At 41.0% G+C, this 13604-nt stretch overlaps 2 protein-coding genes across 3 annotated transcripts; one reads left to right on the forward strand and one right to left on the reverse strand.

Moving 5' to 3' along the window:
- The first annotated feature begins 28 nt into the window (after positions 1–28).
- On the forward strand, positions 29–2424 carry LOC112256804 (proteasome subunit alpha type-6). 2 transcript variants are annotated; one of them, XM_024430315.2, is made up of 7 exons: positions 29–211; positions 659–753; positions 853–934; positions 1049–1204; positions 1724–1902; positions 2003–2097; positions 2217–2424. In XM_024430315.2, the coding sequence occupies exons 1-7, from the start codon at positions 136–138 to the stop codon at positions 2272–2274; spliced, it is 741 nt and encodes a 246-aa protein (XP_024286083.1). In that variant the 5' UTR covers positions 29–135; the 3' UTR covers positions 2275–2424. The 2 variants fall into 2 exon arrangements, with proteins under 2 accessions (XP_024286083.1, XP_024286084.1); XM_024430316.2 differs by lacking the exon at positions 29–211 and adding an exon at positions 259–282.
- Positions 2425–4879: 2455 nt separating this feature from the next.
- Positions 4880–7900, reverse strand: nfkbiab (nuclear factor of kappa light polypeptide gene enhancer in B-cells inhibitor, alpha b). The gene is made up of 6 exons (XM_024430314.2): positions 7603–7900; positions 6677–6782; positions 6307–6520; positions 6023–6111; positions 5610–5870; positions 4880–5369 (listed from the first exon to the last, which is right to left on the reverse strand). The coding sequence occupies exons 1-6, from the start codon at positions 7848–7850 to the stop codon at positions 5325–5327; spliced, it is 963 nt and encodes a 320-aa protein (XP_024286082.1). The 5' UTR covers positions 7851–7900; the 3' UTR covers positions 4880–5324.
- Positions 7901–13604: the final 5704 nt, after the last annotated feature.

The raw sequence follows: 13604 nt of genomic DNA on the forward strand, positions 1-13604 counted from the left end.
CCCTTCGCTTGACCCGAACATGAATCTACTGTTCCCGAGAACTACTTCCGGGGGTCATTGCCGTGCATCGTTTTTCCCTGAGCTGTTCTATTTTCAGTTTCAACTTTTATACATATTTGCTTGTTTACCAACACAATGTCCCGAGGGTCGAGTGCAGGATTTGACCGACATATTACCATATTCTCTCCAGAGGGCAGACTCTACCAAGTCGGTTAGTATGGGATCGTTATGAAGACAAGAAAAAATACTAACTTGCGCAGTCATCACCGGTAGCAAACTAACGTAAGCTAGTAATTTAGCTAGCTAGTAATGTTAAGGAACATGTTATTTAAGTTAGGCATATTATCTCTAGCTAGCTGTTTGATTCTGTCAGTGAACGGATAATATATGTTAACATTTTCAGATCCTAACGCGTAAGACATTGATTATGCTTGCTAACTAGTAGCTAATCAATTAGCTAGTTAGCCAGCTAAGTAGCTATCCTAGCTAACGTCTAATTCAAATCTGTCAACAGTTCCTGTTGCGCTTGAAATTTGCTAATTTAAGAACTACTCGTGTAACGTTATTTGACAGAAGTTGCCGCTTTGAATCTGTTATCTCTTCCATAAACAACAGTCTGGAGTGATGCATAATGTTTTCCTGTTGTCTATTTCCCCAGAATATGCATTCAAGGCTATCAATCAAGGTGGCCTTACCTCATTAGCTATCCGAGGACAAGACTGTGCAGTTGTCGTCACACAGAAGAAAGTTCCAGTAAGAACACCCTTCATGACTTATTCATTGCTCTGTTATCAATATGCCTATGCGATGTTACAGGCAGTAATGAGATGTACTCTTCAATCTCTCCCACAGGACAAGCTTCTTGATGCCTCCACAGTCACACACCTATTCAAAATCACAGAAAACATTGGCTGTGTCATGTCCGGAATGACGGGTGGGAAATATTTTAAGGTTGAAATATCCAATACAGACTGAAGATGAACTTCATGGAGTGTAATAATTAATTTCTGTAATAATGACAAATAATAACCGATTAATTTGTGTTCAGCTGACAGCAAGTCTCAAGTCCAGAGAGCTCGCTACGAAGCAGCCAACTGGAAGTACAAGTATGGCTATGAGATCCCAGTGGACATGCTGTGTAAGAGGATGGCTGACATCTCTCAGGTGTACACACAGAATGCTGAGATGAGACCTCTGGGTTGCTGTAAGTGTTACAATTCTGTTTAAAAATAGTAATAATCTTGGACTATAAGTGCTTTCAAATTATTGGAGGTGAACCAAACCCGCTGGTTTAAAATGAACCTTACGACTGTTGTTCCTCACTAATAAAAACGTCAGGAAAGCAGAGTCCCTGCCCATCTTATGAAAACGTCTGAAACCCTACCTTTTCAAAGAGTATCTTAAATAAGACATCTGTCTAATCCCCCCTCCCCCTAAAAAACTGCACTTTTCCTACTTGCACTGACATTGCTGATAACTTATTTATTGAAGGAAAATGTACTTACTATGACTGCGAAATGTGGTTCTCACCTAGCTATCTTAAGATGAATGCACTAACTGTAAGTCACTCTGGATAAGAGCATCTGCTAAATGACTAAAATGTAAAAAAATATATATTTTGGGGGGGAAAATGCAGAGTACGAAAGTTGCATTCTTAGCTAAGATGCTTTTAGTTTTGGTCTCAATTAATAAAACATTTTAATAAAATGATCCATTGTTGTAGGCATGATAGTGATTGGTGTGGACGAGGAGTGTGGTCCCCAGGTGTATAAGTGTGACCCTGCAGGATACTACTGTGGCTTCAAGGCCACTGCTGCTGGGGTCAAACAGACAGAGGCCACCACCTTCCTGGAGAAAAAGGTCAAGAAGAAACTGGACTGGACCTTTGCGCAAACAATCGAGGTAAAATACTTTACCCCTTGGCGTGTAGAATAATACAACTTAAATCAGCAAACTAGTCCCGATTCGAAATAGTTTGAGTTTAATCCTCTTTTGTTTACAGACTGCGATAACTTGTTTGTCTACGGTACTGTCCATTGACTTCAAGCCCTCCGAGCTAGAGATCGGTGTCATTACAACGGAAGACCCTAAATTCAGGTGAGTCTTCATGGGAATTGTTTAATAGTGATGGTGTAAGTAGAAATTCAATATTTTGGACAGATAGGTTATGTACAAAGACCCAGGCAGAATCAGTATTTGTCTCTCTCCATTTACAGGATCCTGACAGAGACCGAGATCGATGTCCACCTTGTGTCCCTGTCAGAGCGAGATTGAGTGTTTCCATGTGTTCCAGTCTAGAGGGGAGACTACCCTAGAAATATGACAGAGAACACTACCACTGATCTTCAGAACGAAAGCCCTGACTTCTTTTTTGCTGTACATTTACGCTGTTCAATTAAAGAGAATGTTTTCGAGAAACTCAAATCCTGGTAGGTTTTCTTTCCCCATACAGATATGGTGCATGGATCCAAAGCCTTATGCTGACTGTTATTTGACACCATGATTGTGTGTGCTATAGAAATCCCAGAATGTCTTATTTTACTTATTAACAAAGGCAAGTGGATTCAGATCTTTTGAAATAAGTTGTCCACACAGCTCAGCACATTAGTGATGCAATACAATAATATTTGAAAGTTGAGCAATGAGATTGAAGATCCCCTTATTCCCTGTTCTAGACTGCTGGATGTACAGCATTCTTGAAGTGGTTGTAAGCATGTGTGCATTATAAACTTAATACTCACATCCACAAATGTCTTATCAAAGACAACTCTGATTTTTAGCAATCACCTGAAATGGAATTACTTCATCTTCAATGATGACATTTACATAAGTGTTCACATTTATGCATCCTGTTTCCATTCATTGTCCTTGATGTTTCTACAACTTGATTGGAGTCCACCTGTGGTCAATTCAATTGATTGAGCATGATTTGGAAAGAGGCACACCTGTCTATATAAGGTCCCACAGTTGACAGTGCATGTCAGAGCAAAAACCAAGACATGAGGTCGAATGAATTGTCCGTAGAGCTCCGAAGCTTGGTCAGGGAGGTGACCAAGAACCCGATGGTCACTGATGGAGAGCTCCAGAGTTCCTCTGGAGATGGGAGAACCTTCCAGAAGGGGAACTATCTGCCGCACTCCACCAATCAGGCCTTTATGGTAGAGTGGTCAGACGGAAGCCATTCTTCAGTAAAAGGCACATGACAGCCTCCTTGGAGTTTGCCAAAAGGCACCTAAAGGACCCTCAGACCATGAGAAACAATATTATCTGGTCTGATGAAACAAAGATTAAACTCATTGGCCTGAGTACCAAGTGTCATGTCTGGAGGAAACCTGGCACCATCCCTACGGTGAAGCATGGTGGTGGCAGAATCATGCTGTGGGGATGTTTTTCAGGCCTGGAAGACTAGTCAGGATTGAGGGAAAGATGAACAGAGCAAAGTACAGAGAGATCCTTGATGAAAACCTGCTCCAGAGTGTTCAGGACCTCAGACTGGGGCAAAGGTTCACCTTCCAACTGGACAATGACCTTAAACACATAGCCAAGACAATGCAGGAGTGACTTCGGGACAAAGTCTCTGAATGTCATTGAGTGGCCCAGCCGGTACCCAGACTTGAACCCGATCTAATATCTCTGGAGAGACCTGAAAATAGCTGTGCAGTGACACTCCCCATCCAACCTGACAAAGCTTGAAGAGGATCTGCAGAGAAGAATGGGAGAAACTCCCCAAATACAGGTGTGCCAAGCTTGTAGCGTCATACCCAAGGAGACTCAAGGCTGTAATTGCTGCCAAAGGTGCTTTAACAAAGTACTGAGTAAAGGGTCTGAATACTGAAGTAAATGTGATATTTCAGGGGTTTTGTATATTTGAAAAAATTCTAAAAACCTGTTTTTGCTTTGTCATGGGGTATTATGTGTAGGTTGATGAAGAGAAAAATGATTTAATCAATTTTAGAATAAGTCTAATCTAACAAAATGTGGAAAAAGTCAAGGGGTCTGAATAATTTCCAAATGCACTGTATATTCCCCTTCATGAAGACGGTCTGGATTTTCCATCCGAAGGCTTTGTCATTTCTCCTTGTCAGGCCGAGTCATATGAGCTTCTCTTATTCCCCCTCGGGACTCTTTTCTGAATGGCCTGCCTGTCCCTCTTGTGTTTCCTGATCACTTCGGGCTTTGAGGGAGCATGCTATGACTAAATAATTTGCCTTCACCTGCAGAGGTTTCTTTGAGAATGCACCACTGAAAAGTAGACCGACAAGGCAAAATGACTCATCTTTGTAGTATGAAAATCAGTAGCTCAGTGGTAGATTCCCATGAGCTTTTAAGCTTGTACTTATACGCATGACAATAATCACACTGACAATAGTCTCAGAGTTCTACCAGACTGTTTGTACACACACACACAGGTAATCAAAGTTACTGTATATCCCTCATCACATGACCTTAATCACGTTAAACATCTGAGACTTCCTTATGTCTGGGAAGCTCTGACTCCCCAGGGAAATTGTTCACTGCTGCCAGTCTTGGCCCCACCCTTACAGGAAATGCCAGTGTGCTCAGCTATAATAAAAAATACTAATTACCTATACAAGTCTATGGATAGATGGTACAGCTCATCATATGGCTGTAACTCATTCACAAGCCTGATAGACCAGCATCTTGGGACTTGAGTCCCTTATTCTGTTCGGGCATTTGTGATGTGCCATTTTATCTGCATAATAGTGTGTTAGTCTTTAACACTGACCTTTCAGCATCTGTGTAATTTATTTAACAATAATTGCATGATTCAGTCTCGTAAAGAGGTATGACTGAGTTCTGAAAAATTACCATATTTTTCATCAATCTCCAACAGATGGAAAAACACCAGAAATCAAGGCAATGTTAAATATGTATTGTTTTAATTTACTGGAGTGTGTGGCTTGCTTTACCTTTCCACAAACAATGGAAATCATTTACAATAGTCAAACTTTACACATTTAAAAATATAAATCTTTGTATTCACATCCATTTACAATATAATACATGTAGGTGTTATTACATCGTTGGTTGGATGTATGCTGTGATAATGAGTCTCTTTCAGAGCCATAAAGACTTATTTATTGGCATCCATTTTGTTTATCTGGCATCTTCTCAGTGGTTCACACTGTCCATCATCACTTTCTCAGTCTGTTGTACCCCTGCTGTACCAGTCTTCTGCCATCCTCTACCTCTGAGGTTGGCACCACTTCGGCATGCTACTGTACCAAAGCTAAAGCCTGTGCACAGATGAGCTTCTGTCTCTGCCTGTACTACTGTTCTTTGGAGGTTCTGTGGTCTATTTTCTAATGGCACCCATTCCATTGAACGTCATCATACCAACATGTCACCTGCGAAAGGAAAGGAGAAGGTGGATTAGAGCCAAGTTCACTCATGACTATCTAAAATGTCTAATCTGCTGGGTTCACTCATGACATACAGCTAGATATGCTGAACCATTTTCACAGTTTAGTATCACTACACAACTATATGACAAAACCCTATACCCTACATAAGAAATCACACACAGTAGAGATGTGTCACACACTCACAGTCCAAATAAACTCAAATCAGATTTAAGTCACACTCACCACTTCATCATCAGACTGTCCCTCCTCTTCCTCACTGTCCTCAGACTCACTGTCTGGCAGTTCTCTCAGCTCCTGAGCTGTCAGCTCATACAGTTCCCTTTCGATGGAGGCGTTCTGGCGTCCGTATGTCAAGTGGTACGGCGTGTGACCGCCATAGGTCAGGCTGTTGACATTCGCCCCTTTACTGACCAGGAGCAGCACCAAGTCCAGGTTCTGTAGGTCAACAGCCAGGTGGAGAGGGCTGCGGCCATTGCACTGCTCCTGGAACACCAAGGGACAAACAAGTACCAAATAAGTTAATGGAAAATACACATCATCTGGATGCTTTTTCTAAATGTGCATGACATTATAGTCAAATGAGTGGACTTTTGTGAGGGTAGGGTTGAAGAAAGACTAAGCTGTTGCATGCATACCTGTGCATCGATGTCAGCTCCGAGATCAACAAGGCTCTCCACTAGCGAGAGGAAGCCATGGATAGAGACCAGATGCAAACAGTTCTGACCTGAAACAGAGAGCAGAGGAAGACCAATGGTCAGAGAAAAGGATAACATTTTACATGAAGCTTCCCTTATACCTGTGTAGTAACTGTAATTACTGCAGTTGTTAAACATTATTTAGTAATTGCTTAGTTTCAGTATGGCCACAGATTCCCTACCAGCTGAAACAAGTAACAGAAAATAGACTAGACCCTTCTTACCACTGTAGTTTGGCGTGGCCATAATGGCTGGGAGCTGGGTAGAGCAGCCCTGGGTCTGGGTGAGGACACTGAAGCAGGTGAGAGAGCCCTTCCTGCAGGCGATGTGAAGGGCTGTGTTACCACTGTCGTCCACTAGCGTGGGGTCACAGCCAGCCTTCAGGAGACGCTCCACTATCTCAGCCTGCTCTGTGATCACAGCCAGGTGGAGAGGAGTCTATGGGGGAGGAGGAATTTGGTTAGGAACTGGAAGTATGGGTCTCACACAAAAAAACATTATTGTAAGTGTGCATATACTTCACTCTCTCGTACATACACATACACCTGGTATTCTACCTATGCATCTATTTGTGCAGGTTTTAGCTGTATTTACCTGTCTCTGGTGGTTATATTGATTGAGGAAAGGCTCATTGCATGACAGCTCTATCATCTTCCTTGCACAGTCCTTGGCTTCATGGATAATGGCAAGGTGGAGAAGCCTGCATAGATTTTTTTAAATAAATAAGAAAAAAGGGATGTATTATTTAACTGCTCAGATTACTAAACAAAATAAATTAACATGCATATGACATGTAGGGGTTTAAAATGTTTAATGAGCAGCACTTTAACGGCAGCACTTCATAGACTTCACACTTAATCCCCCTCAAGCTATTTCTACTAGCGGTGGCTTGACGCACTGGCGTACGTTGCAGCGCGTGGTTTCTGGCACGAGGCCTGGGACTTTCCCGGCTGGGGCAGAGTGTGAGCGCCGCCCATTTGACCCCCGGCCATAGTACATTCCGTTCTGATAGCCTTTTGTTTACGTACAGTCCACAATGACCATAATAATCACTCTGACTGTAACTCCCCCCAATACCTTCCTTGTGCATTGTTTAGAGGCTGCTTTGCATGCAAATGCTAATAATAACTGTTGCACACAGGAAGACACCCACATATGCGCAAAAATTACTCAACTAAAAAAAATAAGCGTACATTTGTTTTTATATTGTCACATTCACCGGATAGGTGCAGTGAAATGTATTGTTTTACATGGTATGCCATAGTAGTAAGGCGCCCCTGAAGCAAATTAGAGTTAAGTGCCTTGCTTAAGGGCACATCGATTGATTTTCACTTTTGTCGGCTCGGGTATTTCAACCAGGACCCTTAGTCGAATTGCCCAACGAGCTGTCCGTTAGGTTACCTATGTAGCCTAAAAATAACAATAACAATGCATTATTTATAGTAGACTTGGTGTAACTATCTTCTGACATGGAAAATTTTTTGAATGTCCACAGATGGTATTATAGTTTCTCAACGTACGTGTCTCCATCCTCTGAAATGTGTTCCTTCCACGGTTCATTGCCGCATTCGTCTCTCTGCGGTGGGAGACAATCCACGCGAAGACGCTCGAGCTCACAGACGACAACTTTATATTCCTCATCTTTGAGAGAGTCGAGGCCACTGTCCAGCCGCTCTTCATTGAAAGATTTAACTTTCCCATCCTTAGAATGTCGACCATCAGTGTTACAATCCATGTGGTTGAGGATTCTCGCTCTATGAAGGTCCATTGACACTGACTTCTGTGTTGGTTGTAATTCAGAACTTTACATACACCAGCATTAAATTATTGTTGCCCGAGGGGGAGGAGTCAACACAGGGTGGGGGATTTCCAGGCGGATTGCACTGTCACATATTTCAATTCTGCATTATCATTATTGTGGCCGTTTATCCAACATGAAACGAACCCCCTTAAAAAAAACAGATTAGGTTTATGTTAGAACATTGCAGAGGGCATTTGAAGTTTTGAGAAATGTGCATAATCCTACATAAATGCAAATAATAGCCTAAATAAAATCAAGACAATTCACTCATTTAGTTGATTAAAAGTAAGCTAAATATAATTTTGCCTGATTATAGTGCATGTAGTTGGCTACTTGCAGAATAGATCATACGTTGGCTGAGTAGGCATGTCAATACATTTTATTTTGTCAAATATTTAATCTCTCTGTACAATGATAGGCCTAATGAGACATAGGAGTTTCCTAATTGTAATGCAGTTCTATGTCTGCTTACAGTGCATCCAGAATGTATTCAGACCACTTGACTTTTTCCACATTTTATTATGTTACGTCCTTATTCTAAAATTTATTATTGCTTTTTTTAATCTCCTCATAAATCTACACACAATACCCCATTATGACAAAGCAAAAACAGTTTTTTTTTAAATGTTTGCATGTATTAAAAAAAAAGAACTGAAATACCATTCACATAAGTATTCAGACCCTTTACTCAGTACTTTGTTGAAGCACCTCCTCTCTGCAGATCCTCTCAAGCCCTGTCAGGTTGGATGGAGAGCGTCGCTGCACCGCTATTTTCAGGTCTCCCCATGAGATGTTCGATCGCGTTCCAGTCCAGACTCTGGCTGGGCCACTCAAGGACATCCATAGACTTGTCCCGAAGCCACTCCTGCTTTGTCTTGGCTGTGTGCTTAGGGTCATTGTCCAGTCGGAAGGTGAACCTTCGCCCCCAGTCTGAGGTACTGAGTGATCTGGTGCCGGTTCTCTCTAAGGATCTCTCTGTACTTTGCTCTGTTCATCTTTACCTCAATCCTGACAAGTCTCCCAGTCCCTGAGGCTGAAAAACATCCCCACAGCATGATGCTGCCACCACCATGCTTCACCGTAGGGATGGTGCCAGGTTTCCTCCAGACATGACACTTGGCATTCAGACCAAATAGTTTAATCTTGGTCTCATCAGACCAGAGAATCTTCTTTCTCATGATCTGAGAGTCCTTTAGGTGCCTTTAGGCAAACTCCAAAGAGGCTGTCATGTGCCTTTTACTGAAGAGTGGCTTCCGTCTGGGCACTCTACCATAAAGGCCTGATTGGTGGAGTGCTGCAGAGAAGGTTGTTCTTCTGGAAGTTTCTCCCATCTCCACAGAGGAACTCTGCTCACTCTGCCAGAGTGACCATCGTGTTCCTTGTCACCTCCCTGATCAAGGCCATTCAGCCCTGATTGCTCAGTTTGGCCGGGCGGCCAGCTCTAGGAAGAGTCTTGGTGATTCCAAACTTCTTCCATCTAAGAATGATGGAGGCCTCTGTGCTCTTGGGGACCTTCACTGCTGCAGACCTTTTTTGGTACCCTTCCCAGATCTGTCCCTCGACACAATCCTGTCTCTGCGCTCTACGGACAATTCCTTCGACCTCATGGCTTCGTCTTTGCTCTGACATGCACTGTCAACTATGGGACCTTAAATAGACAGGTGTGTGCCTTTTCAAATCATGTCCAATCATTTGAATTTACCACAGATGTGGACTCCAATCAAGTTGTAGAAACATCAAGGGTGATCAATGGAAACAGGATGTACCTGAGCTCAATTTTGAGTCTCATAGCAAAGGGTCTGAATACTTATGTAAATAAATATTTTTAATACATTTGCAAATGTTTTTCGCTTTGTCATTATGTGGTATTGTGTGAAGTTTGACGAGGGGAAAAAATGTTTTCTTCCATTTCAGAATAAGGCTGTAACGTAACAAAATGTGGAAGAATGGAAGGGGTCTGAATACTTTCCGAATACACTGTATTTATCCTTGATGCCAATCGACTATTGTTTAATGTGTGTGGTGTGAACAACACAGTGAAATCCAGGGGTCTTTCTATTTGCACAACATGGGAAGAAACACAATCATACACATCAACTGTCTCCATGTGTTACCAGACCACACTGACAGGAACAGACACACTAGTGGTGGTAACCACTGTTTATCTGACCTTACTGACAGAACATGACTAATGACTGACACGTCTGAAATGACCCAGCTGAACTTGAAAAAAAGACCAGTTTGTTGCCATTTTTAGTCTCTCTGTCTGTATGGGTGAACCATGATCTGATCAATAACCTGTTTAGCAAGACAATTAATCATTTGACAAGGTCGGTGGCAAGTATTACCTAAAGTGCAATAAAATAAATGTTTATTCCACTGTGGCACAAAACCGTATGATTAATCTGACTTTAATTCAAGTCTAGGTATGTAAGGTCATTACTTTCCTTTATCTCATGTTATGATAGTCCTTTTTTGACATGTTCTCTTTAGATGTTCTATGGAGTCACATGACTGAGTGGACCGGACGTGGTAGGAAACTCCTGGCACATGAAGTACTTTTTGAGGAACAACAACGTCTGTGCATGGAAAGATGGGAGACCGTGTTATTACACAACCCTGGGTTATCTGCACATAAACAGTAATATTGAGTGTGCGTGCAGAAAAGACACACATACAGGTTTCAGCCTGAGAATAGTTTAATTTTCACAACAAAGAGAACAGCAAATCTCCATGAACTATATTCTGCAAAAAATGTCTCATAACATTGGAATATAAACCTTTTTCACAACACTGCAGTTAGATTATGTCTGTTGGGTGGATGGGAGTTTCAGGGAAAACTCAACTTTAAAGCCCATAATCTGCATCTTACTGGGGGAAGGGAGGAGGACAGGGTGGAGGGAGGGCATGTATGGGAATCCCTAAAACTCCACAGGGCAGGAGTTTTGGAAACACAAACACTGAGCAATGGGCATGAGCAGACAAGAATGGACATGTCTATGATACAGCCTTATTCTGACATGTCTACAGTAATAGTGACTCATAATTAATACTAGTGAATCACTGAATCAAAATGTAAATGTAAGTAAATGTAAGTGATGAGTGTTCTGCCTTGTCAAACAACTAGTCCAACCCAATGGAAAACAGTAGTGTGTGTTAATCGAATTGATGACATTGTGCATTTTGTGTGCAACTTTATCTTTACAGTTGGCATTTCGTTGTGACATCTTATCCAGGCAAGGTGACAGTATGAATCATGACTCCTGTCTTTGGATTCCTCCGGACTTCCCAGTGAGTTAATGAGTAAAGCATACCAGGTGAGGTGAGTCAGGTGTGTGTGTGTGTGTGTGTGTGTGTGTGTGTGTGTGAGAGAGTGAGAGAGAGAGAGAGGGAAATAGAAAGATCATGCTCCTTCCCCATGGTTTAGCGAACATTTGAACAATGTGGGGAATGCAGTTTCCTTTCAGTTTCTTGTCCAGAGAAGATAAAGGGTTGGCAGATAGGATAACAGGCATATATATAGATCCTTCAGCTAAAATGACTAATTTATCGAAAAAGTAAATAATTTACAGTATCCTGTTTAAACTTCCTCAACATTGTCCTTGTTATATTGTGGCGTTTATTAGTGACATGTACAAGGTTGCAGATTTAATTGCAGGGTACAGTAAAATTCCTCTAACAGTGCAGGTCAAAAAGAAAAGTGAATTGTAGTAAATGCATGGAAATAAGCCAAAAAGTATTAGCATATAGGCTAGCTGAAAATAACACATTCTTTGTTCTCTGATGATATGCTGTGGCATGTTAATACTGTGACCAAACATTTTCATACCATTAGCCCTACTCAGACATGTAGGGAAATATAAGGGAATGCTTTATTTTATTATTTAAAGGCAGACTGAGAACGCCTGATTTGGATGCATTTCATGTCTTGGGATGAGAAGATATCACTATCTACACAACAGCAAAATATCAGTTCATGCTCAATAACATAAGAACAGGGCTACCAACTTTTGAAGAATGCTTGGGGTGAGATTTTCTATGTGAATTTCATTCTCCCCTAGTACAACCCCATAGACAGGGAAAATAGTAGCCTACTGTTTCAAAGCCAATTTCCTGCAATCCTAGGCATTTTGACATTAGGACTATGACCAGAGTGGATTTAAAAAATAAAATTAAAACACAGATCAGGTGTATTCAGTATGCTTTGAACATTAAATTAATACTCAAAATTGGATTACTTTGTTACTTTGCGATATTTGGGGGATGAAATTTAAAATATAATAATATTTTTTGTGCATATTTTTAGGTGGTTTGACAGTTTATTCTGACAGTAATGAAATGAGATCGGAAGACAGGCAAATACCAGAAATAGTACGAAGGTTGGAAGCAGGGATTGATCCCTGTTGTCAGGTAGAAAGACCAAGGCTCTGCACAGGAAATATGAATGGTTAATGGCAGTGGGGAACCAAATCATACATTGCGGTCTCCTTGTCCATAGACCGCTTTCAAGATAAGGACACAAACATTTCGTATTTTGTAATTTGGGTGAACAATCTCTTTAAAATGGGGCTGGAAGAAACTCTTGCTTGCTCCCCAGGAGGGTTGGCCACCCCTGATCTATGTTTCCCAAGTGATGGGTGTTTGAAAAATGTTCTTGTTATAACCATTAATTTCTCAAACCTTCAAGAAAAATCTAATGAATATTAATATTCAGGTGGTTTAAGCCTACTAGTTGAAGATCCTTGTCATCACCGTACTCTACATAGACAACATATGACGCGTTTTTGAGCTGCCTAGCATGTGCACAAAACTAAAATGGCAAAAATTATATTTGATTCCTGGAGCATTTAATACCCTGTCTTTATTTGTATAACTTATTTTAAAAAATTCCATGAATGGCTGCACAGATACATTGCCTCACATAATTAATTTTCAAAGACACAAGTAGGCACATGAGATTTAAAATATGTGATTACAATGGCAAAATTGGGAAGAAGTGGAATAATAAAATAAGTTTGGGGAATAACAGTAGTGTCCTTGCTGACAAGCACAGTAATTACCCTATATTTTAGCCCATTGTTAAGAATCAAAGGAAGTAAATAGAAACTAAATCGCCAAAACAAGATTACATAAATCTGCCCCTACACTCTTAACCAAATTATTTGTATTTTCATTGTCCCCACTCTAGAATCTAAATTACAATTTTGGGTTCACAATCTGTTTGACAAAATTATTTTCATAATTACAATAAGGTCACCTAACCAAACTTCCCTGCTAAAACGTATTGTAGGTCTGTCTGATGCATTTTCGTGGTCACAGCCTAAATGCCAATCACCAAACGAGGGGACCAATGCAAATGTGGATGAAAGTTGGCATTAGTACATGCTGTGTCAAAAGGCTGCATTCTGCAATAGGGACAGGTGTAAAAGCAACCTAATTTTGTTGAAAATATTGTACATTAAACACTATTTTTACAGTTTTATAAACTCAGCTGAGAACTTCTCGCTCTCCATTCAGCTCCACTCTCTTGTGGGGCGTCTACATGCATCCAATCCCCTTAATCCCTTACATTTTATTTTTATTGAACCTTTATTTAACTAAGCTATTCAGTTAAGAACAAATTCTTATTTACAACGACAAGAGAGACAACACTACATAGACCATAAACAACAACATAGCAAGGCAGCAACACATGACAACACAGCATGGGTAGCAACACAA

Source organism: Oncorhynchus tshawytscha, linkage group LG08 (genome assembly GCF_018296145.1).
Source record: "Oncorhynchus tshawytscha isolate Ot180627B linkage group LG08, Otsh_v2.0, whole genome shotgun sequence".
In the NCBI taxonomy this organism is placed as follows: Eukaryota; Metazoa; Chordata; class Actinopteri; order Salmoniformes; family Salmonidae; genus Oncorhynchus; species Oncorhynchus tshawytscha.

Excerpts from the sequence above, each read along its gene's own strand:
- LOC112256804 (XM_024430315.2), top strand. The coding sequence starts at position 136 with ATGTCCCGAGGGTCGAGTGCAGGATTTGACCGACATATTACCATATTC. Across the intron at positions 212-658 it reads GGGCAGACTCTACCAAGTCG|AATATGCATTCAAGGCTATC; the intron begins GTTAGTATGGGA and ends CTATTTCCCCAG. Across the intron at positions 1,903-2,002 it reads CCTTTGCGCAAACAATCGAG|ACTGCGATAACTTGTTTGTC; the intron begins GTAAAATACTTT and ends TTTTGTTTACAG.
- nfkbiab (XM_024430314.2), bottom strand. The coding sequence starts at position 7,850 with ATGGACCTTCATAGAGCGAGAATCCTCAACCACATGGATTGTAACACT. Across the intron at positions 6,783-7,602 it reads ATTTCAGAGGATGGAGACAC|GCTTCTCCACCTTGCCATTA; the intron begins GTACGTTGAGAA and ends AAATCTATGCAG. Across the intron at positions 6,521-6,676 it reads AATATAACCACCAGAGACAG|ACTCCTCTCCACCTGGCTGT; the intron begins GTAAATACAGCT and ends CCTCCCCCATAG.